Source organism: Ooceraea biroi, chromosome 13 (assembly GCF_003672135.1).
Source record: "Ooceraea biroi isolate clonal line C1 chromosome 13, Obir_v5.4, whole genome shotgun sequence".
Lineage (NCBI taxonomy): Eukaryota > Metazoa > Arthropoda > Insecta > Hymenoptera > Formicidae > Ooceraea > Ooceraea biroi.
The window spans coordinates 9215279-9235926 of record NC_039518.1 but is presented as its reverse complement, the minus strand read 5'-3'; the positions used below and the strand labels follow the sequence as shown (position 1 = coordinate 9235926).

Here is a 20648-nt window from a genome sequence, read left to right as displayed (position 1 = left end):
ATTTGTTGGTAATGTACATTCTGATATCAATATTTGATTCCTTATTAACCTCCTTATAGTTTGGACTTTCATAGTTTTCACTGTCTTTCTTTACGATCCCATTTTGAGATTCAAGAGAATTTGGCTTCTTATAATTATTTCTGTAATTCAAGCAATTCTTTTCATTAGCTTTTTTTCCAATTTCATTGTTACCTGTCAGATATTCCAAGTCTGCAACAAACCTTTATAGACTTTTTTGACAACATTGTTCCTTGTTCCTAGTTTATCATAATATTCAAATACTCTCCTTTCTATATCATCCATTTTATATGGTTTGCCATTGCCATTGCTAAGAAAAGTTTCAATAATATCAAAATTAAAAGCATCTAACTTTGCCTCTTTTATGGCCTCCGTCAGAAAGTTTTATACCAAATACCCATACTAGGATCTTTATTTCTCGTTCTGGTAAACTGTTGTAAAGAAATAATTATCATTATTATTATTATATTGTACAGATAAGAAAAATATTTACAAGGACATCTAAACACTACCTTCAGTCATAGGTGGTTGTATCATGATCTCTCCAATGAAAAAAAGTTCTTTCATATTCGTCTATAAAGTCTGTGAATAGTGATATTTCATATTCTCCAAATTGTTTGAAAATTTCAAGGATGCTATCTTCCAACAAGACATAATACGTGCTATTTTCTGGCAGTTTGTCAGTTTCAGTTGGTTTTCCATCTTTAAACTGATTTTTGTATATATACTACAAGATGTGGAGTTATTATAGTTTTAGAACCACACTTGTTCGCAAATCGTCGTACATCTGCCAAAATCCATTAGAACGCAAGCAGTATGCAATGTAGTGCCCCGATGTGTAGTCTATTACTCCGATTAACCTTAAAATAGTAATTAATCCAGTTTTTATACATTTAAAAAATATATCTGTATATGTATCTGCAAATAAAAAAGTTTTTGTGCTTACCTGTATTCGATTGTATTTTCGTCGCATTGAAGACCGAGTGTTGTCGGCATTCGATCCAGCATACAGCTCAAACTGTTACTTTGAAGATTAGGGCGTATATCGAGCTCGATGAAAATGTGAATTCCTGGCTCCTTAAACGTATACTTTCCCAAGCATGGATCTTTACAACGTATGTGATAACTTGGCGATCGAAAGAACAAAGATTTCTCCAGAGATCTAAAGCCTTCTTTTCCAATAATTTTATGATTTGGCTCTAATACTACAGTTGGATACGTGCTACCCTTGCAGCTCGTGCATTTCGTCGTATTTTTTTATACTTGGTTCCGTGGCCAAGGTTTTTCTTACAACATTTGCGATGTTGTCGAGAGCATCAATTCTGTATGATACAACCCCGAGATCTGTTTGCACTTGGGGTTCACAAGCATAATAACTTTGGAGTATTTACAGTCCTCAAAGGGATTAATAAAAAGCAATGTAAACATTCCATCATAGACGTATAAAGATAAAGATGTGCTACATACGGCTGCGCATCTGACTGCGCAGATGACGCCACCGTTTCACGGAGTCGGGAGTGCACATAAGTTTTTTATTTTTTTTTCAAGACAGATAAACCAACAAACGTTTTAATTGGTTTATCTGTGACCAACAAACGATTGCGCATCGATTAAGCCGCAAATGGTAAAAAAATAAGTTTCGTCCGGCTAACTTTCCACACAATTTTCTTTTATTTAAAAAAAAAAAGTATTAGCCAACAAACCTTTTAATTAGGCCAACAATTACCAACAAACGACCAACAAACGATTCGTAAAGTCAAAAATTAAAAAAGTAAAAGTTACCCGGCTAACTTCCCGGAGGTTCACTTGCGTCAATTGGCGCGACGGTACATATGTATATGTCGCGTGTGTGCAATCGTCGCGATTTATACCAGTCACAAACTACGGAGTAATATCCATCTGTGCGCGTGCGCTCAAATCCACTTCGACTTTGCTTTGTACATTTCTACTTGTATTTCAATCACGTACTCGCGAGAATTTGTCATTTAATTCGACATTCGCTACTGTGGTTATTTTTCGCAACGATATGTCTACCAGATTCACAGGAATAAAACTGGGGCCACCCATTGAGGTTTTTGCATTGCAAAAAGCATTCGTCGACGATGCTTACGAGAAGAAAGTTAATCTTACTATAGGAGGTACGTATTTACGTAGTTGTATTTTATTCCTTACGATCCCTCGCTCAACAATCAATTTCAAATGGCGCTTACTTTTAAAAAGTCTTACGTTTCAGCACTTTGTTGTAGAGTGTATCTGTATCTGTACATTTATCTCTGTACTTTATGCCCTTTGGATCACTTCCAGAATGATTATATAACGTGTTATTTCATCATGTAGAGATACACATATAGATACACAGGCATAGTCTCGCTCTGTAAAAGTAAGGAGTAAAGGTGAATAGCACTAATACCATGCTACTGTGGACTGAGCACTCCTCAGCACTTGTTGCAATTCTTCATTTGCATCTTGTTTGCAAAACAAAAATGAATTCTTAAGTGTATATATATATATACACTTATATATATACAGTAACATATATATATAAGAAAGAGTAACGTTACGACTTATAGAATAAAAGTTGTCAAAAATTTCAATCTTTTAATTCCTTGATCGCTCTAGTGTCGTACAATTGTGACATTACTCGCTTAACTTTGAAAAATATACGATTTCCTCTCCCTCTTTTCCAGCTTACCGCACTAACGAAGGTAAACCATGGGTCCTGCCGGTCGTAAGAAAAGTAGAGAAATCACTTGCTGCCGATGATCTACAGAACCATGAATATTTGCCGGTGTTGGGCTTGGAGGCATTTAGCGAAGCTGCTACGAGCATGTTACTGGGTGCAGATTCTCCCGTTATTGCCCAAGGGCGTGCCTTTGGTGTTCAGTCGCTTTCTGGCACGGGAGCACTTCGTGTCGCAGCTGAATTTTTGAGTCGCATTCTACATTACGATACTATCTACTACAGCAAGCCTTCCTGGGGTAAGTAAATTTCTACAGACATGGTACTCATCTCTTGCTCCGTCCATGATGTGACAACGTATAAAGTTATTACTGCTGGCAGAAAATCACAGATTGGTGTTTACTAATGGAGGATTCAAAAACGCACGGGAATATACGTATTGGGACGAGAAGACGCGCAATATCGACTTGGAGGGAATGCTTCGTGATTTGAGAGATGCTCCGGAAAATGCGGTCATTATTCTACATGCTTGCGCACACAATCCCACTGGATGCGATCCAACACCGGAGCAATGGGCCAACATAGCGGATGTGATACAGGAGAAACGACTTTTTCCATTATTCGACAGTGCATATCAGGTCAATGTCCGTTCGTATGGAACGTATGAAACAGCTGATGTTGCGATCGTTGCTGTCATCGTTTTTGCGTAGCGCGCCCCAACTAACTTGTTGATTCTCGATAGGGTTTCGCAAGCGGGGATCTGGACAAGGATGCGTATGCCGTACGAATGTTTGCCGAACGTGGGATCGAATTCATCTGTACGCAGAGTTTCGCGAAAAATTTTGGATTGTACAACGAAAGAGTTGGTAACATAGTTTTCGTCTTGACTGACACGAAGGAACTGGTACAAGCAAAGTCGCAGTTAACCCTGATTGTCCGAGGAATGTACAGCAATCCTCCCAATCACGGTGCTCGGATCGTCGCGACAGTACTGAGGGATCCAGGCCTCTTTGAAGAATGGTATCGTTTCGTAGTCTGTAATGTCCTCTGGAAATCTAATCAATTAGTCGAGTAATGATTCTCGACGCATTGTAGGAAGGACCATATCAAGACGATGTCAAGTAGAATTAAACAAATGAGAATAGGTTTACACCACAGACTGCTCAAATTAGGCACTCCAGGTACTTGGGATCATATTATCCAACAAATTGGAATGTTCTCATACACAGGACTCATTGGTTAGTTTTAGAAATGATCTTTATAAATGTCTTTGTCTCAACTTTTTGACGAGAACACCAAGGGTAAGTTTCAATTCCTTTCCAGAGAAGCAAGTACAGCATTTAAGGGATCATTATCACATTTACATGTTACGGAGCGGACGTATAAACATGTGTGGACTTAACGAATCTAATTTGGACTACGTCGCGAATGCGATCGATGAAACGACGAAGCTGTTTCCGGAACCGCAGGCCAATTGTACGTGTTGAAACGAATACGGCTACGCGATTGTACTACGGTACAAATTACGTTACAAGTACAAATGAATCGTCTCGGGCCTCGATATTGAAAATGCGGCAATATTTTATACATGGCAAAATTCCCATTTAGCCCACCCTTGTGTGCTCGGAGATTGTTTGTTACACTGTTTTCATATGTTATAGCTGTTTAGAGGCCACTCTATTTTTGACGTCTTTGACGTCATCCTTCCTGTGGTAAATTGCGCGCGCGCGCTCCCCTTTTCTTTCTTTTTCCTTTTTCCCCTTACCACGAAATCTTTTATACGAGGGAAAAAAGTACAAATTGTTGCAAAATATTACAAGATGCCAAATTTTTCCATGTATATTGATTGCATTATCTCGTTTCACGAGATTATTTTTTTATTATATGTAGTGTATTATACAGAGTTTATTACATGTAGTTTATGCATGTAGTTCAAATTTATTGCTCAGCAGCTTGGAGAGTTGCCAAACGACTTGAAACGATACTGTGAGTGCAGATCAAACTCGTTTAAATATTAGGAGAACGTTACCCATTTTTTGAAATTCTATATTTCAAAATGATACCACCACATAATTCAATTTCAATAGCAAAACTGTTGACGATAAAAAGTTTATGATTAATCAATAGAAAAATGTGTCACAATTATCATGGAACAAACTGAAGAACATGATCGATCAGTTTAATTCTTTTACACTGGTTTTATAATAATTTTATAATTCTGCTAGAGAGTGTATCACAAAAATGTTAAAAAAAAAAACACTTTGTAACGATAACTTTTACCTAATAATGCTGCAAGGAAAATGTAAATGCAGTATTACTTCAAACGATACCATCTTGTCCGATCGTTGTATGCCGGTACATGAGAGATGATACTTTTTGCTTTGTGTTAGCAATTATTGAGAGAAAGCCAAAAAATATATCTTGTAGAATGTGGTGAGGTAACGTTCTCAAGTATTCACTGCTTCTATGACACACAGTGGGCTTCCTTATCCGTTGAGAGTATGTATATAAGAATTAGATATGAATTACACAAGATATTGCAACTGATACTTTTTAATCATTGTAGAACAAGTACTAAGTATGTACAACTTATGTACATGTATATTGTGTACATGTATATGTATGTTAAAATTGTTAATACTATCATGAATATATTTTTTATGGCAACAATTCTCTTGAAAACTTGGAACTTTTACTTGTTCATCCTAAATGACAGACGTGTAAAAAGTAGACACGGAAGACGTGATCAAAGAGAAACATCCTTTACTGCCAAGATGTCAATTTGCAATAAAATTTGTATGTATTTTCAACAAATAAACGAATAGACACAAATACGGACATTTCGTGAAGGAAAGAAAGCCTGTTTTAAAATTATATCTATATACAATGTTTACATAAGTACACATGTTCATACACGTTACGTATGGCTTGTAAATCAATCGTCTACAAAATGATTCGACACTGTTGCTCGTTGAAAACTTTCTTGTTTAATCCGACCATCTAGACGATCTTTTTACCAACATCTCTGTATCATCCGATTCGATCACGGTGTGGTAATCGTTTCTCTTTTTACCAAGATTCATATAAAACAAATAGCCTGAGCAAGTCAACATTGTCGCAATGCCAAGAATCATGATCGCTTTGTTCTGCAAGCAAAATGCGCTGTAAGCGGTAAGCGTAATTCAGATCGTAAGCCACGTAATTTTTCTTACCGGCTTGGCATACAATTCAAAATTGATAGCCCGAAATAACGTGGTGCTTCGCAACGATCGTAAACCATCTCCTGGCTCTGCTCCACGAGTATTTTTATTCATACCGCTGGCTGTTAACTACAACGTTGCCCATACGTTCTCTCATGAAACGCAAAATTATACACTTTTGATATTTTGTACTCTGTATCTACATAACCTAAATTCAGAACTCGCGCACGGTCGTCTCGTCGTCTGTCACGGTCTCGCTCCGAGACGGACCCTCCGAGCTGCGAGCGTCGAGTCCTAGGGATATAGCAAATCCAGAAATCCTATTGACTGCACGGCGATTACGGATACGCGTCCATATTGTTGGTATACGTGCACACCAGACATGGTCTACGTGCGCAACAATCCCAGTTGATTCCAGTACACTTGGTGATGAATTGGCGCTGTATCTTTTAGCGCGTCCACGAATCAAAGTTTCCTAACCTTCGCTAATGCGCTAATGCTGGACGATATTCTCGCGTTTCGATAGGTATACAAATATCTATGCATCCGTTCTACTTGAAACGGGAATGAGACAACGTACAAGAGAGGTATACGCACACATACATAGATACCGTAGCAAGTTTTCTTCCTTCTTGGTGTGGCTGTGTTCCCCTGACTTTCTCAGTTTACTCTTTCCTCTCTTTTTTTTATTTTCTTCACCCCTCGAACGCTCTCGAGTGCAAGGTAACGCGTAACACGGTACAGCCACGACGGACAAGCCCGCCATGGAACGTAGGCGTTTTCGATACCTCTTGGTACGATGCAAATCTATGGGAAAAAAAAGAACAGACAACAAGCAATGCCACAATCAACAAGATCCGTTCGTTTAGATGCACTTTCCGAGCACTTGGCCGGCGAGACCGATGTATCTCGCGTCTCGGAGAGACAGGGTGCAGAAAGTGCAACTAAAATCTTGACAGAACCTGACGTACGTCGTTGAACCGATGTGTGACCAGAGTGTGTGCTCGTTGTATGCCGTTGAATCGAAATCGAAATCGAAATCGAAATCGATATTCGACTACTAAAGTGTATTCTGTGCGCTATAGCCTCGCCATTCTAAATTTACAGGTTTATCTCAACGCATGGTTGATTAAAAATGCCGGGTTGCGCCGCCGTTGGATGCCATAATCGGAGCGAAAAGGGATTTATTATGAAATGCTTCCCCCGTGATCCGAAACTGCGGAAACTCTGGCAGGAGCGTGTCGCCAGGGCCGATTGGGAACCGTCCAATAATTCCTTCCTCTGTAGCGTGCACTTCCAACCCGAGGAGTGGTCGATAACGCAAAGCGGTCGAATCAGATTGAAGAAGAATGCCGTACCATCGATCTTTAACGCGACATCCACCAGAAAATCCCCCAAGAAGCGCATAAAGTTGACCAGCGTCAAGGATGAGATCGAGTGCGAGAACGATTATGCGACCGAGTATCTCGAGAACGATACCGAGCATTCGTCGGCATCGATTGGCCAACCGGACGAGAAAGATTCCGATTCGCAGGACACGATCGACGAACCGTCGTCGTCCGTAGGATCATACGTGCAACGACCCGTAAATCATTCGACGAAAATGAACGAGAACGATCGAGACTCGCCGTCGACTCTTGGACGATGCAGAGACGCGGTGACGAGTGATCCTCGGCAAGGAGAAAGTATGCTCCTCATCTCGGACGACAACAACACGGAAACGGAGAGCGTTGTCAACGAGCTCGTCGGCAAACAGGCGGATCTGAGAAACGAGAAATCTCTCGCCGGTAATTCCTGCGCGGCGACAACAGCAGGCTCGACCGAAATCCTGCACCGAGATGAGAGCGCCGTCGTTGTTCCCGTAAAAACGGAAGTGAAACGAGAAATCGATAATAACTCGACGTTTCACGAGAGTTACGACGAGATAGAGGAGAAATTGAAGCAGATCTGCGACGGTTATCGCGTAGAGAACGCCACCGACGACGCGACGACGAAGCCAAATTCAGTTTCCGTGAAACGGAGGGGAACCTTTGAACGATCGGTGACGCAAGCGCCGCAGTTTCACAGGAGTATCAATTACAAATATTCCCCGAGAAACGAAATCGGGGACATGCTCGCCGATAACGCGGGAAACATTGAGATAATTTTCGGCAGTGAGAGCGGGGAGGAGTGCGCGCACGTCCCAAAGTGTAGCACGTCTCACGGTGACGATGCTGAAACCGGTGAAACCGATAAATCGGTGAAACTGATGGATCCGGGTAACGATCGCGTTACGGAGAAAGTGGTGTTCGACGGGGAGAAGAACGTACACGTCACGCCGAACGAGCCAATGCGAGCCGCCATGAAACGTAAACGCAGAACTCGAGAAGAGATAATGGAGTCGATAAAGAAATCGATTCGAAGCACATCCTCCCAGAGCACAAATTCGGTAAGCACAAATAGCGACACCTCGGACAACGGAGTTGCGCGATCTAACAGAGACACTGGACAAGATTCGTCGGCTCTAACGAGATTCACGATCAAGGTGACGGGCGACCGCGACGACGTGGTCGATATCATGCAGGATCTGTTTAAAGGCGCGAATGATTTTGTCATCCAAGAGCACGAGGACGCTGATACGCGGCGAAGAGATGACGTCTCCGTCAGATCCGTCACGTCTATCATCAAGATAGACGACTGTCGTCCACGCGTCGAGGATGACGAACGTAACGGTGGCGGCGCTCCATCGACGACGAGTGTTACGCCGAGCATCAGGTTACAAGGTAACGATGCAGCGACGTCGTCAAGTACCGCGAGGCGACATCTCGAGCTCGAATTGAATGACGACTGTGCGACACCGATCGTCGATTGTGCCGTTAAATACAAATATCGGAAGCTGCAGGAAACAGTGAAGATGCAGGAGGATGTAATCAAGAAGCTGACCGACCAACTTATCTTGTACAAAGATTTGAAGAAGGATCAGAGCAAACATTTCGAAGCGAGGACGAACGAGGTGGCGGCGGGCAACCTGATGTGCGAGTTTAATGGGCGAAGCGCGGATGGTACGTCACCCTCGGCGAGCCACAAGAAAACTGTAGACTCGAGGCAAAGATTGACCAAGGACTTGTCCAACAGAGTGAGCTACTTTGAGGAGATGAATAAGAAGCTGATGAAAACTGTGACCGTGGAGTGTCAGCAAAAGAGAAAGTTGGAGGGCCAAATCAAGCAAAGGGACAATCGAATAAAGGAGCTCAATTGGAAATTGGAGAAAGCCTCGAAATTCCTCGAGCGAGCCGAAAAGAATACAAACACCTACAGAAGGAAGATGCTAAACATGCAAACGTTCATGAGAAGAAAGAAACTTCTGGACGAGAAGATGAGCAGATTTCACGAGATGCTGATGGACAGCGCAAAGGAAGGCTATTCCGAGAAGACTCTGGTGATGGCGATGGAGATGAAAGAGGTTTGCGGTACGGACGGATACAAGAAATTGTTGAACTTTGGATTTCCGCTTCCGACGTTGACGGCTTTGCGGGGCTGCTTCCCGAGTGGGGATTTCTCGGATTCGAACGAGAGCAACAACCAGATCGCGATTCGAGCTGCCTCCTCGAAGCGTGATCAAGTGAACGAGGAACACGGTACGGAGTGCTTCGCCACGAGAAATCATTCAGAGGTGACGGCGGAATCGGCACGTCGAGAGAACGCGTTGGACAATACGGAAACTATAACTGGCACCGTTCAAGATATCTTCGACGAGAATGATGACGGAGACGATTTTAGTACAAATGAATTGAGAGAACATTTTATCTTACAACTCAACGCAGTTATGTAGCCGTGGATGACATCATCGCGATATGTACTTTTACCCATTTGTTTCCATGTACATGTGTATTCGAGATTTAATTATGTATATATACATATATATGTGAATATAAGATTTATCATGTATCAAAGACAGAGAGTGCGCGAGCGCTCGTTAAATACTATTTATTACGAGATGCCATCGTGTAATGCGCGAGTAAATCTTGCCTCCGCACGGACCAATCACGCAATTGTATCTCTAACATAGGGCTTTATTTTATTTTAAACAATGAAACTCTTGTATTAAATCGACTTTTGAGTTTGGTTTGTTGTTTTCTCTCTTTTTTTATGTCGTGTGTCTGTCACACTATGAATCGACAATATACATTTTTCTTCTCTACAGTTCTCTCGTACACGCGTGTAAACGAAATATTAAAGTAATTTTCTCTCGAGTTTTAATATATTTTAGTCTATGTCATAGACTTGTATATAATACGTGCTAAACTGCGCACTAAAGCGCTCCGTTTATTATACCCTGTGTAGCCGCTGGCACGTGACCGCATGATAGCGAAGTCGGAACGTGGGAGAGATGTAAGTATGCCTACATTAGTAAAATGTGTATTAAAATATCTTTTTTATCTAAAGGATTTTTCACCATTTGTATAATTATAAATATCAACATTACATTTACAAGTTATACGATTATTTATTTAAAAAGAAAATAAACCATCTTTTTCGATGTATTGTTGTGATTTTCAATATTTTACATTTATTTATTATTAAATTTATATTTCTGTACATTTCTTCAATTTCATAAACATCTTACAGTTCAACTTGCGAAATAAATTTTCAGTTGTCTATGCAAAAAACTGCATTTCGCGTGTAATTACTTGCGCATGCGTTCTAACCTAGATGCGAGATTTGTACATGCATGAAAGCAACTGCGTGTATCTCACAACCTCGAGCTCACCCTCGCACATGTCATTATTCGTTGATATTTTGTACATGATATCGTGCGTATAGCAAAAATAACACAGTGAGGTTATGAGCAATGTCAGCGAGACAACGGACGAGACGGATGATGTGCCTCCGAAACCGAAACAAGCTAGAAACGCATCTTTCCAATGTAAGTTGTACAAGCGGTTCATTAGACTTGGAGATTGATTATCTACCTCAAGTCAAATCTCACGCAATTCTCCTGTCTTCGTACAGCTGCTTTCAGCAACTTGAAGAAATCCGAGTTTTTTAACGAACAATTATTAACTGCCAAGCCTGAAACTTCCGCAGCAGTAACATCGAATAGGACATCCAACACCGTTCTTGTTAGCCCAAAACAGGTAACACTTTACATCACTTTTTGCTAAAATATTCAAGTTTCGTAAATAAATGTCTCTGTTTCAAGAATGATTAATACATGTAATTTTCTAGAAAGGAAACCCATTGTTAAAATTTGTAAATGTGCCATGGGAGTATTCCGATATCGTGCCAGACTATGTAATGGGACAAACTATGTGCGCTCTTTTCTTATCGATACGTTACCATCAATTAAATCCTGATTACATTCACGACAGGCTCAAGTCGCTAGGTAACGTTTACAATCTGCGAGTGCTTCTAGTACAGGTACGTGATACAACATTCTTGTCATACTCGTCGCATCACGCAATGAGAAGAGACACAGTCGTGGCTTGAATTTGAATATCTCCATGTAATCAGGTCGATGTCGCTGATCCTCATCATGCTTTGAAACATTTAACGAGAATTTCCATTCTGGCAGATGTGACGATAATGTTGGCATGGAATGCGGAAGATGCGGGCAAGATCATTGAAACCTACAAAAGATACGAGAACAAACCACCTGATGATATCATGGAACGCAGCGATACGGCACCTCATCAAAAGGTATTTATTGGCCATGTCGGGCCATATCTGCTCGCAAGCAAGTGTGCTTGTACATGTAAAGGACATTTTTATACAAAGTAAATATTTCTTACAGTTGGTCAGTGCTCTAACAACAGTGAGATCTGTCAACAAGACTGACGCAACGACTCTTTTAACAACTTTTGGCACATTGGCTAACATTGTAAACGCACAACCCAATACTCTGGCTTTGTGTCCTGGATTCGGTCTGAACAAAGCTGACAAGCTCCACAAAGTTTTGCATGAACCATTTTTACGTACATCAAATATACCAAAGTAAATGTAAATTCTCTTGTTTGTGATTGTTACGCATCGATTAGCAAATTAATCCATGACTGAGAAAAATATTCAAGATTTAGCATGTAATAAATAATTTTGTCATACTTTACAACTTGTTACAACGTATTACATATATAATAATTTCAATCACATCAATGTCTCACATTTATGTATTTATTATGCATTAGATGATTTGTAAACTGTAAAATCCTTCTCGATTATAAAGTTTCAAGATTTGTAAGATTCTGATCTGAAAAATGAAATGATCTCTCTTAGCGTTTGTTGACTCGAATCTCTTGATAAAGATTTCAAGTCCGTTTCTTAGTTTCGAGGACTCGAGAACAAGTCTATATGTAGGTAAGTATAATTATTACAAGCACTTACTTTTCTTTACAATATTACAATCTATTATCTGTGTCTCCGTGCACACATTTGGACATACAATTTCATATTATTTACATAATCTGTAAAAATACGCCTTACAGAGAAAGAGAGTGTGTAGAATTTTCAATGAATATTTGTACAATAAAGTGTGTCTCACATGTTATATACAATAAATACATTATCGCGATTAATTGTTATGTACAATCCAATCTTTGGCAGTGTTCTATTATAAAATATACAAAGTGCGCCTAAACTACGCGAGATATCGCATTTTTTGTAACGCTGCATTAAGAATAATTTTGCCACTTTAATATGCTTTACATTGAATTTCTAATTATATTTTATAATAGTACAATATTGTTATCTTTCTTTTCGTCCATCTTTACAGCATGACGAGTTTCAATTTTTATCATGTAGATGATAAGCCGTTTGCGACTGTGTTTCGACCATGAATCAAATCACCGTTGGAATCTGTCTTTACTTTGTCATGTTCTAATTGGGACTCTGACTGGTCGATTCGAACGAAACGATTGTTTTAATCGAATTCTTTCATTCGTGTCATTTTACAAGTTGTAATCTTTTAATGTGATCATGTACTCTGTTTCCTGCCGTTGCACATACAGATCTCGTTGAAAATATTTGAGAATATTCCCGAAGGAATCTTACGGAAAGCTTGTAACATGTTTGTTACTGAAGAAAACATACAAGTATAATGAGATACATGTATTATAAAATATCTCGGACGCGAATTTTATTATTCTCCTTCTCTTTTATATGTTTTGATTCAGTATCTTCCGTTGATGTTTCCGTGCGAGCCAACGACTTTAATGTCGTATTGATTGTCTTATTGTTAAAACAAGGTAAAAATAGCCAGATGTATCGGTAGCAGGACAAGACTGATCGATGCGCGATTGACAAGGTTGCCTGCAATCAACAAAAGTATGTATTAGTCAAGGCAGGAAAGATTTGCGTGTATATACTATTTGTAAACGTAATCTAATAATCAAGATGTTATTATCATCGTGTTTAATCGTGTCGGAACCATCAAACGATGATTCCTGGAATGAAAATGCATTTCCACGAAAAGCCATATGCAAAACGCGATGCATACGCGCTTCATACGTATACATGATGAAGAACGTGGTTCGCATTTGAACATTTTCTTAAAATTAATGGGGTCAATAATTGAGCGCGTTACAACGACCGCGGGTGTGTTTCATAAATATGCATAACCATAATGAAGCCCACTTGAGCGGAATGCATATGCATTAATGCATAGACATTAGTATATGTATATGTAGAGGTGCTAATATTGCGGGAGGATAATTCTCCGCCGAAAGGTATAATATAATACTAATGGACTTTTGCCCGCTTTGGTACTCATTGGCTAATGATGTGCCAACACATAGCATTAACATTCGGCAGTTAATGTGTGTTAATTAGCGAAAATAATTGTTAATATTATTGGTATAATATAGAAAATATATACGTGATACGAAGAATACGTTGTCGATGGTGCACACAAAGAAAATGGTGGAAACTTGGCGTTACATATTATAAGCATTATAACAAGCAGTGATCTGGGAATTTCGATGAGAGCATGAAATGAATACACAAGTTTTTCCTCGAGACTCAAAGGCCCTTGCTCAGAAAATGGTGGCTAATGGTGATGATGATTGATGCCAGATTTGATGCATCTACAATTCAAAATCGACGATTGATTTTCTCAAAGTCTTACCGCCACCATACAATAATTACCGGAGTTTGAGCTGTCTAGGGTCTGGATATCCATTTTATGCGGTATCGTTGTAGCGGATGAAGTAGCACTAGCCGTTCCTGCTAATAATAAAACCAAGCATAGACATTTCTACTTGATAAGCATAGAGATTAATTAATTGAGTGTAAACAACGACTGTAAATCTGACTAGTGATCGATAGCGAGATGATACATCGTATCTCGGTTGTTAACAATTAAAACTCTCTCGGACATCAGGGCATCTCAACTCGTCAATGCTAGTTAGTAAACAGCATAAAGTAATACAACTAACCGGAATAGTAGACAGTTTTTCGAGACACGCTGTAGTTTGCTCTCGGAATGTCAAGGGTACACTTGAGTTCCGCAGCCTCCGGTAGTTGCTCATCCAGCAAGTCTACTCGTGATAAGATATCGTACAATCCATCTTCGCGCAGTGTCACCGTCGGTTTCAAAGTTTGTTTCTCTGCAACATCTCTGTAAATATTGTTTCTTGCCGTATAAAACGATATTTCTCTTTTTAGCTTTAGCTTTTCAAACGGTTTTTCATTATTTCTGTCGCGACTGAAGCGACTTGAATTATAATTTGAGAAATTTCAATATCAATGAAGCCGAGAGACAATGTGTACGGAATGATTAAAGCTTGCGAAATTTCAAAAGCTTTGACATCTTTCGGCTCTTACAAAGGCTCACTCACTTGACTGAGATATTGAGAGTCGGCTGAGGATAAAGACCTTTGGCTTTGCATGTCGTTTCCAATATATCTTTATCGTCTATGTTCTTTTTCCGGTACTCGAAATCGAAGCTTTCCTCCGTTGCTGCAACAACGACAATATCCTAATATTGCAATTCAGACTTGAATGCTCTTTAGATTTAAGGACGTGCATCTTTACGAATTAACAGATTGTTATAAGCTGATGGAAGATGTAAATAAACTGTCATTTCATATAAATTGGAAAGAGTTCGAGAAAGAAAATATATAATGTACCCTACGCGCGCGCGCGCGCGCGTGTGTGTGTGTGTGTGTGTGTGAGAGAGAGAGACGGAAATAAATCGCAAAAAAAGAGAGAAAATAAAGAAAAGACAGAAAAAGAAAAAAAAGGGAAAAAAGAAGCGTTAAACACTTTCCTCTAACGAATGTGGAAAAGAAAGTATTCCGCTTTACCGCGTAAATTGAAACCTGAGCGTAAAACAGGAAGCACGTAAATAAAAAGTGGCCGGCGCAAATTGAAGGATTTGCGGACGCGTAAAAGTGAAACGCGAGCCCGAGGAAAATTTACGCTAGCACGTAAATTGAGAAACGAGCGTTTAGAGAGAAATAAAGTATGAATAATTGATCTGATAAGCTACGGGTGTATTTTATGTATATTGTTTATAATTGTGATACTATTATATATATAAGAATAAAACTTGTGGCAAGTTTTTAAAGACTCGATGAATATTGCAGTTAAAGTTCTGATAAAGCTAAACCAACCAAAAGAATATCACTCGGTATCCGAGAGGCGGGGAAGAACTCGAGATGGATTGATGGAGTCGAGGAGGATGTAAGGAGGAGGAGGAGACGGACCAGAGCGCGGAAAGTGGAGGATGCCTCTGTTTAAGACAGAGACGAATGGAGAGATATCGTCGAGGAGGTCAACACGTTCACGATAGATAAGAAGGTTACAAAAGCGATGACCCTGTGTAATAATAACACATTAAAGTAATGAAAATTGTAAGAAAAGATAGATTTTCGCGAATAAAGGATGAAACGACGAAGCAATTGCAATTGCAAGTGTATCTCGCTTCTCTCATAGACGAAATTGTCAGTCTCCGTCTGAGAATGCGCAATTGCACACGATTAAAGGAATACAAAGGACACACACACACACAAAGGTCAGAAAGAAAAGGAGGGTCTCTACGCCCGCACTTACAGTAAATCACCATGGAGGCATTTGCCGCCCGCTCGTCTTCGAACGTCGATATTACGCAGGTGTAGTCGCCCGTTAGATGGATTCCTGGTTTATTCAGCTTGATGGCTCGATACTCGGTGAAGGGATCATCGCTGGCCTTGTACGTGAGATCGACGTATCTCGCGATCAATTCGTTGGCTACGGGAACCCTTCCATAGATCCACTGATAGACCACTTGTTCGTCGTTGAAGAACCATTTGACCACCAGTCCGTGGCTCGAGGTGTTCTCCAGAGCGTAGTCGCAATCGAGAATCACATGATCGACATCGCCGATCTTTACGGCGGAGGGAACGTTGACACTTTTGATGACGAGTTGCTGAGATTCTGCAAGGAGATAAGATTAATTTCACGTTTTACACGAGGACCACGTTTGACATTGCCGTAGGCAATGATTCTTTCTTAAAATTGACGCGTGCGTTTACGTGGATGTTTCTTTAAACACAGATATTTCATTCTCTTCTACGAATCGTTGTTACATTTATGAAATGTAGAATAAAATTGCTTTGAAAATTAGTGATTACTTTTGCATATTTAGCGTATATGATTGTAATTGTGATAGCGTGCAGTAGCTACGATAAATGCGACTAAATGTGGCACGAATGTCGTCATTACGGTAATAATACGATAATACGGTTTTGCATTTCCTGGACACAGTTTTGCCTGGTCAACACAGAGGGTGAATGGTGTATAACCGTGGGGTAAATCCGACCCCTGGTATTACACGTGGACACGTGTACAGAGAAGTGTACACAACGCTAGTAACGAGCGAACAGCGAATAAACATTGCGGGTACACAACGAGAGCGCCGTTAAATAATCACGTTAATTGTAGCGGATTCTCTGCACTCTGTAATGCAACTGCAATAGCCTGCCGGAGAGACAGAAGAAAGGAGAGAGAGAGAGAGAGAGAGAGAGAGAGAGAGAGAGAGAGAGAGAGAGAGTGTGTGTGTGTGTGTGTGTGTGTGTGTGTGTGCGTATGCATGCGTGGGTGGAGTGGAGGCGGCTGTTCTATTTCGTAAACGATATCGACCACTCGATCACTTAACGGAATTATCCAATTCTCCAATGTGACAACTAATTTACCAACTTGTCATCGCTCGAGAAACGGTCTTGAAATGATATTTTCCAGAAACGAAGAGATTGCGTTAAGCGTTAAGAGAAAATGTTCCAATTCGTTCCAGTGGCTTTACACATGTAACGTGTCGCGCGCGTGTGTCTACTTTACATTGAAATTCCCTTTAAATAGAGACTTTTACAGAGAGTATATTTAGCAAAACAATTAACGCAATGAAATATTTGGTCGTTCGATACTGGAACACGTAAAAGCACAACTGCAACAATTTTTATTATAGCTAGTCTACTTTCAGTCTGAGTTTTCCTACTGATGCTAAACTTTTTGCTTGATGCTTAGCGCGGAAATTTGCGCGCTTTGAGTTTTGACGTTGAGTTGAGAAGCGAAAATGCACGCAGCTCTAAATACGCGTATAAATTTCAAAAGAGGGAGAAAGAGAGCCGCGGTACTTTGTGTATGCACGCAGTTCTAGAACCAAATAAGCAAGGAAAAACGTGACCCACTTTGGACCTCCTTTGTAACTCGACTTCAAACGCAGCTTCATATGCATTTGAGGGTTTCGCAGCTCTCCTTTTCACTTTTTCCAGCTTCAAGTGTTCGCGCACGCTGTGTACGACGAATACATCTAAGGTGATTTATTTCTATCACAATCCCGATCTCATTATCAACCACATCGATCCAATTATGCTTTGAGTTTATAATGACATCATTATAGATACAGGGAGTTTTTATAATATTACAGTTGTTTATACGCGCGCATGCACCACTTGCTTGATATAAATACCTAAATGAATTTCTTAATATTGATGAATACCATTTCGAAACATTTCTTTTCATGTTCTTACATCGTAAGAATTTATGCAAGCCCTTTGTGCCAAGCTAATAATTATAACGTTTGCAATTATCTTTGCTTCTGTTGCAGAAAGCTCGTCTCGCTCGACGCACTGAAAACAAAGTGCACTTCATTATGCAATATTTGGAGCCGAGCTCGTTAGCGATGTCGCGGAAAACAAGCCCGCGGCAAGCAATCGAACAAAGGAAAGTTTACGGTGCAAGAGAATCGTTGGAGACAAGAATCACGAATCTCGGGATAGATAAGGTTGTGGCTCTGATAAGAGAGGAAATTGGAAACCAGAATAGCAGCCTTCTGAAATTCAACTGGAGCTTTTACCCAAGTTTCGATCGGGAAGAGGATTATGATAGTTGTTGAGGGAAGAAGCTACGTATGGGGGTCACTCTATATTAAATATCGGATTTGGCGAGCGCGCGCGCGCGAGCGAGCGTTAGTTTTAGCTTCTTGAAACGCAAGTGTCTTTGGATTACAGCGTTCTCCCTTTTCCTCTCCTTTTTCCTTTTTTAAAGTTCGCCTTCCGGCGTAATTTTTCAAATTACGGTCCATAAAGGAGAAATCCGCGCTAAGATCTAAAACGGAAAAATCCAAAGTTTCTATAATTTACTACAGTCGAGTGCTCCGATATCAGAATATTGCTAAAAACTGAAATGAGATAAAAGACGTTTTTGTCCGCGACCTATAAATGTCTCATCGCCGCGCGCATATCCCAATTTCGATCTGGTTAACATGTGTTGCACACGTTGCAGAAAATTTCGAACGCGTACAGCGAATCGAGTCTGATCCATATTGCCACGATGTCTTTAAAATGCAATCGAGATTATTCTTTATAATCATTACAATAATATTCGAATAATATAACCACCGACAGGTAGTTTATCACTTTTAATAGTAAATGTAATTACATTATTTATTAGTTGATAGATGACAATATTACTTACGATCGCTTCACCGAGAATGCAGTAGTATCATGCCGCCAGAAATTTCATCTCGGCACAAATTCGAGATAAAGGAGCAGCATTCGATATTACAATTTTATATTTTCTCTATTTTCTTGCATTCGTCAATTCGTCATAAAATATAAAAAAAATGTATTTTCTGTCATTTTCTTGACCGTCTCTCTAATCGTGCAACGGAACGAAGCAATAGAATCATAAAACACGTAAGCGTTATATTAAGCGGGCAAAAGCACCGAGCCAGAAATAGTGCACGTGGACGAGCTTTTCGATGTATAAGGTGATTCGGGAGGGAATGTCACTATATATATATATATATATATATATATATATATATATATATATATATCGGGAGGATACTCGCTAAATATGCTCGACGATAAAATAAGCAGCAAGTTTTTACAGACGTAGAAGGAAAACTTGTCTCTTTGTGATTAATATGACGTGATTAATACGTGTCTCTTTTTCTCTCTCTCCCCAGAAAACTTTTTCATTTCAATGGAAGGAGAGAAAAAGAGGGAGAAAAAGAAGAGGTTACTTGCTATCGAGCAATAGAATGATCAATACATTACTATCAAATTTCTATAACATAAAAACGATACGCGCATAACGAACCCAGAATGCAGCCAAGTATCAGCAACGATGATACCAAGAGCAGCCAGTGACATCTCGTCGTCATCGTCGTCATCATGATTATCCATCCACGACAAATTGCTAGATTTTACTCCAAAAATAGCACAGACAACACTTTGGCACCTGTTTTCTTAAACAAGACACGCAACGTTAAAAGTTAGTTTTGCGGTAAGCTTTCCTCTTCCGTGAGAATAACGTAAGAATTTCGGAAAGAAATGCCAGATGGATACCAGAGAGGAGAGACCGGATGAATCGGATGAATAGGAAGCGGCAGCGTGCATCAGAGGGTTGCGAGAAGAGTGACCTCGCGCAAGGTCGTACGACAGCAAACTGAGTCAGAAGTAATTCCCTCTCCCAGTCTCCAGAATGCCCCACCAACCACCACCTTCTACGGGGTGTTCTGGGTTTTCGGCGATCAGAGACGACTGCCCGCTAGAAAATGGCGTAAATGAGGAGCGCGTGAAAATCCTGTGAAAACACAGACCTGTTTTACAGTTTTATATAGTTTTGACAGTTTCGACTGTTTTGATAGTTTTGGTCAATTTTGACAAACCAAAGATCGAAACTATCAATTTCTCATCAATAAACGATTAATTAACGAGATATCGAGGTTACCGGCAGAGATTACTGAAATAAATCTTCTCCAAGGAAAAATCGATACAAGAGACGAGCAGATCTTCCACGTTGATGCGACAATGGCGAGACACCCTGTGCGTGCGATCCACGAAGGCACGAATAGCCGGCGAAGAGTCGGAACGTTCCGCTTTCGATAAGTCAGGAAAGACGATTACTCTCGAAGCTGAAAGTAGAGAGAATCCATAAGTAGACGATAAGTAATAGACCATAAATGGAATTATATTTCAAGGTATTTACGTCCCCTCGTAATTTAAAATTGAAATAACTCACTGATTTCTCCTCGAAAGAGTCAACAAATCATTTTAATTTTAATTTTAATTTAATTTTAATTTTAACGGAGCGACGAGTAATCAATTTGCGCGACGTTAGACGTTGCACGCACAAAAAGAAAAGCGTACCGTAGTATTTCAAACTTGTGTCCTCACTTCCTCAGAGTGTCCAGTTTCCAATTAATTCCAACGTCTCTCGTTAGATGGCTCCACTGTTGGTTTCCGGCTCTTCGGTTGGTGGAGCCTCCACGATCTAATTCTATGCTTTGAG

General features: G+C 40.1%; 4 protein-coding genes across 10 annotated transcripts; 2 read left to right on the top strand and 2 right to left on the bottom strand.

Annotated features, from left to right (window-relative positions):
* The first annotated feature begins 1675 nt into the window (after nt 1-1675).
* On the top strand, nt 1676-9985 carry LOC105286329. Of its 2 annotated transcripts, XM_011351211.3 has the most exons (7): nt 1676-2156; nt 2706-2996; nt 3079-3335; nt 3440-3717; nt 3793-3935; nt 4021-4173; nt 7709-9985. In XM_011351211.3, exons 1-7 carry the CDS (start codon nt 2045-2047, stop codon nt 9706-9708), a joined length of 3234 nt encoding a protein of 1077 aa, XP_011349513.2. In that variant the 5' UTR covers nt 1676-2044; the 3' UTR covers nt 9709-9985. The 2 variants fall into 2 exon arrangements, with proteins under 2 accessions (XP_011349513.2, XP_011349510.2); XM_011351208.3 differs by lacking the exons at nt 1676-2156; nt 2706-2996; nt 3079-3335; ... (1 more) ...; nt 3793-3935; nt 4021-4173 and adding an exon at nt 6353-6484 and having other exon boundaries at nt 7005-9985.
* LOC105286326 (small integral membrane protein 8) lies at nt 5235-6052 on the bottom strand. Its single transcript, XM_011351207.3, has 2 exons — nt 5910-6052; nt 5235-5843 (listed from the first exon to the last, which is right to left on the bottom strand). The coding sequence occupies exons 1-2, from the start codon at nt 6009-6011 to the stop codon at nt 5685-5687; spliced, it is 261 nt and encodes an 86-aa protein (XP_011349509.1). The 5' UTR covers nt 6012-6052; the 3' UTR covers nt 5235-5684.
* A 466-nt stretch (nt 9986-10451) lies between the features above and the next one.
* On the top strand, nt 10452-12111 carry LOC105286328 (DNA excision repair protein ERCC-1). The gene is made up of 5 exons (XM_011351209.3): nt 10452-10803; nt 10890-11014; nt 11106-11297; nt 11391-11576; nt 11671-12111. The coding sequence occupies exons 1-5, from the start codon at nt 10722-10724 to the stop codon at nt 11872-11874; spliced, it is 789 nt and encodes a 262-aa protein (XP_011349511.1). The 5' UTR covers nt 10452-10721; the 3' UTR covers nt 11875-12111.
* A 151-nt stretch (nt 12112-12262) lies between these two features.
* LOC105286325 lies at nt 12263-20637 on the bottom strand. Of its 6 annotated transcripts, none has more exons than XM_011351200.3 (9): nt 20507-20637; nt 20088-20271; nt 19703-19940; nt 19455-19602; nt 15924-16286; nt 14708-14828; nt 14306-14487; nt 14016-14096; nt 12263-13181 (listed from the first exon to the last, which is right to left on the bottom strand). In XM_011351200.3, exons 4-9 carry the CDS (start codon nt 19528-19530, stop codon nt 13108-13110), a joined length of 897 nt encoding a protein of 298 aa, XP_011349502.1. In that variant the 5' UTR covers nt 19531-19602; nt 19703-19940; nt 20088-20271; nt 20507-20637; the 3' UTR covers nt 12263-13107. The 6 variants fall into 6 exon arrangements, with proteins under 6 accessions (XP_011349502.1, XP_011349505.1, XP_011349504.1 ...); XM_011351203.3 differs by having other exon boundaries at nt 14016-14093; XM_011351202.3 differs by having other exon boundaries at nt 19455-19595.
* Between the last annotated feature and the right edge of the window lie 11 nt (nt 20638-20648).

Bases quoted from the DNA above. Each gene is read 5' to 3' on its own strand.
- LOC105286328 (XM_011351209.3), top strand. From the start codon at position 10,722: ATGAGCAATGTCAGCGAGACAACGGACGAGACGGATGATGTGCCTCCG. The intron at 11,015-11,105 runs GTAACACTTTAC...GTAATTTTCTAG, and splicing joins TTCTTGTTAGCCCAAAACAG to AAAGGAAACCCATTGTTAAA. The intron at 11,577-11,670 runs GTATTTATTGGC...TATTTCTTACAG, and splicing joins ATACGGCACCTCATCAAAAG to TTGGTCAGTGCTCTAACAAC.
- LOC105286325 (XM_011351200.3), bottom strand. From the start codon at position 19,530: ATGATGACGACGATGACGACGAGATGTCACTGGCTGCTCTTGGTATCA. The intron at 16,287-19,454 runs GTTCGTTATGCG...ATCTCCTTGCAG, and splicing joins GATACTTGGCTGCATTCTGG to AATCTCAGCAACTCGTCATC. The intron at 14,097-14,305 runs GTTAGTTGTATT...TTTTATTATTAG, and splicing joins AAAAACTGTCTACTATTCCG to CAGGAACGGCTAGTGCTACT.
- LOC105286326 (XM_011351207.3), bottom strand. From the start codon at position 6,011: ATGAATAAAAATACTCGTGGAGCAGAGCCAGGAGATGGTTTACGATCG. The intron at 5,844-5,909 runs GTAAGAAAAATT...TTTTGCTTGCAG, and splicing joins TTGAATTGTATGCCAAGCCG to AACAAAGCGATCATGATTCT.
- LOC105286329 (XM_011351211.3), top strand. From the start codon at position 2,045: ATGTCTACCAGATTCACAGGAATAAAACTGGGGCCACCCATTGAGGTT. The intron at 2,157-2,705 runs GTACGTATTTAC...CCTCTTTTCCAG, and splicing joins AGTTAATCTTACTATAGGAG to CTTACCGCACTAACGAAGGT. The intron at 3,336-3,439 runs GTCAATGTCCGT...GATTCTCGATAG, and splicing joins TATTCGACAGTGCATATCAG to GGTTTCGCAAGCGGGGATCT.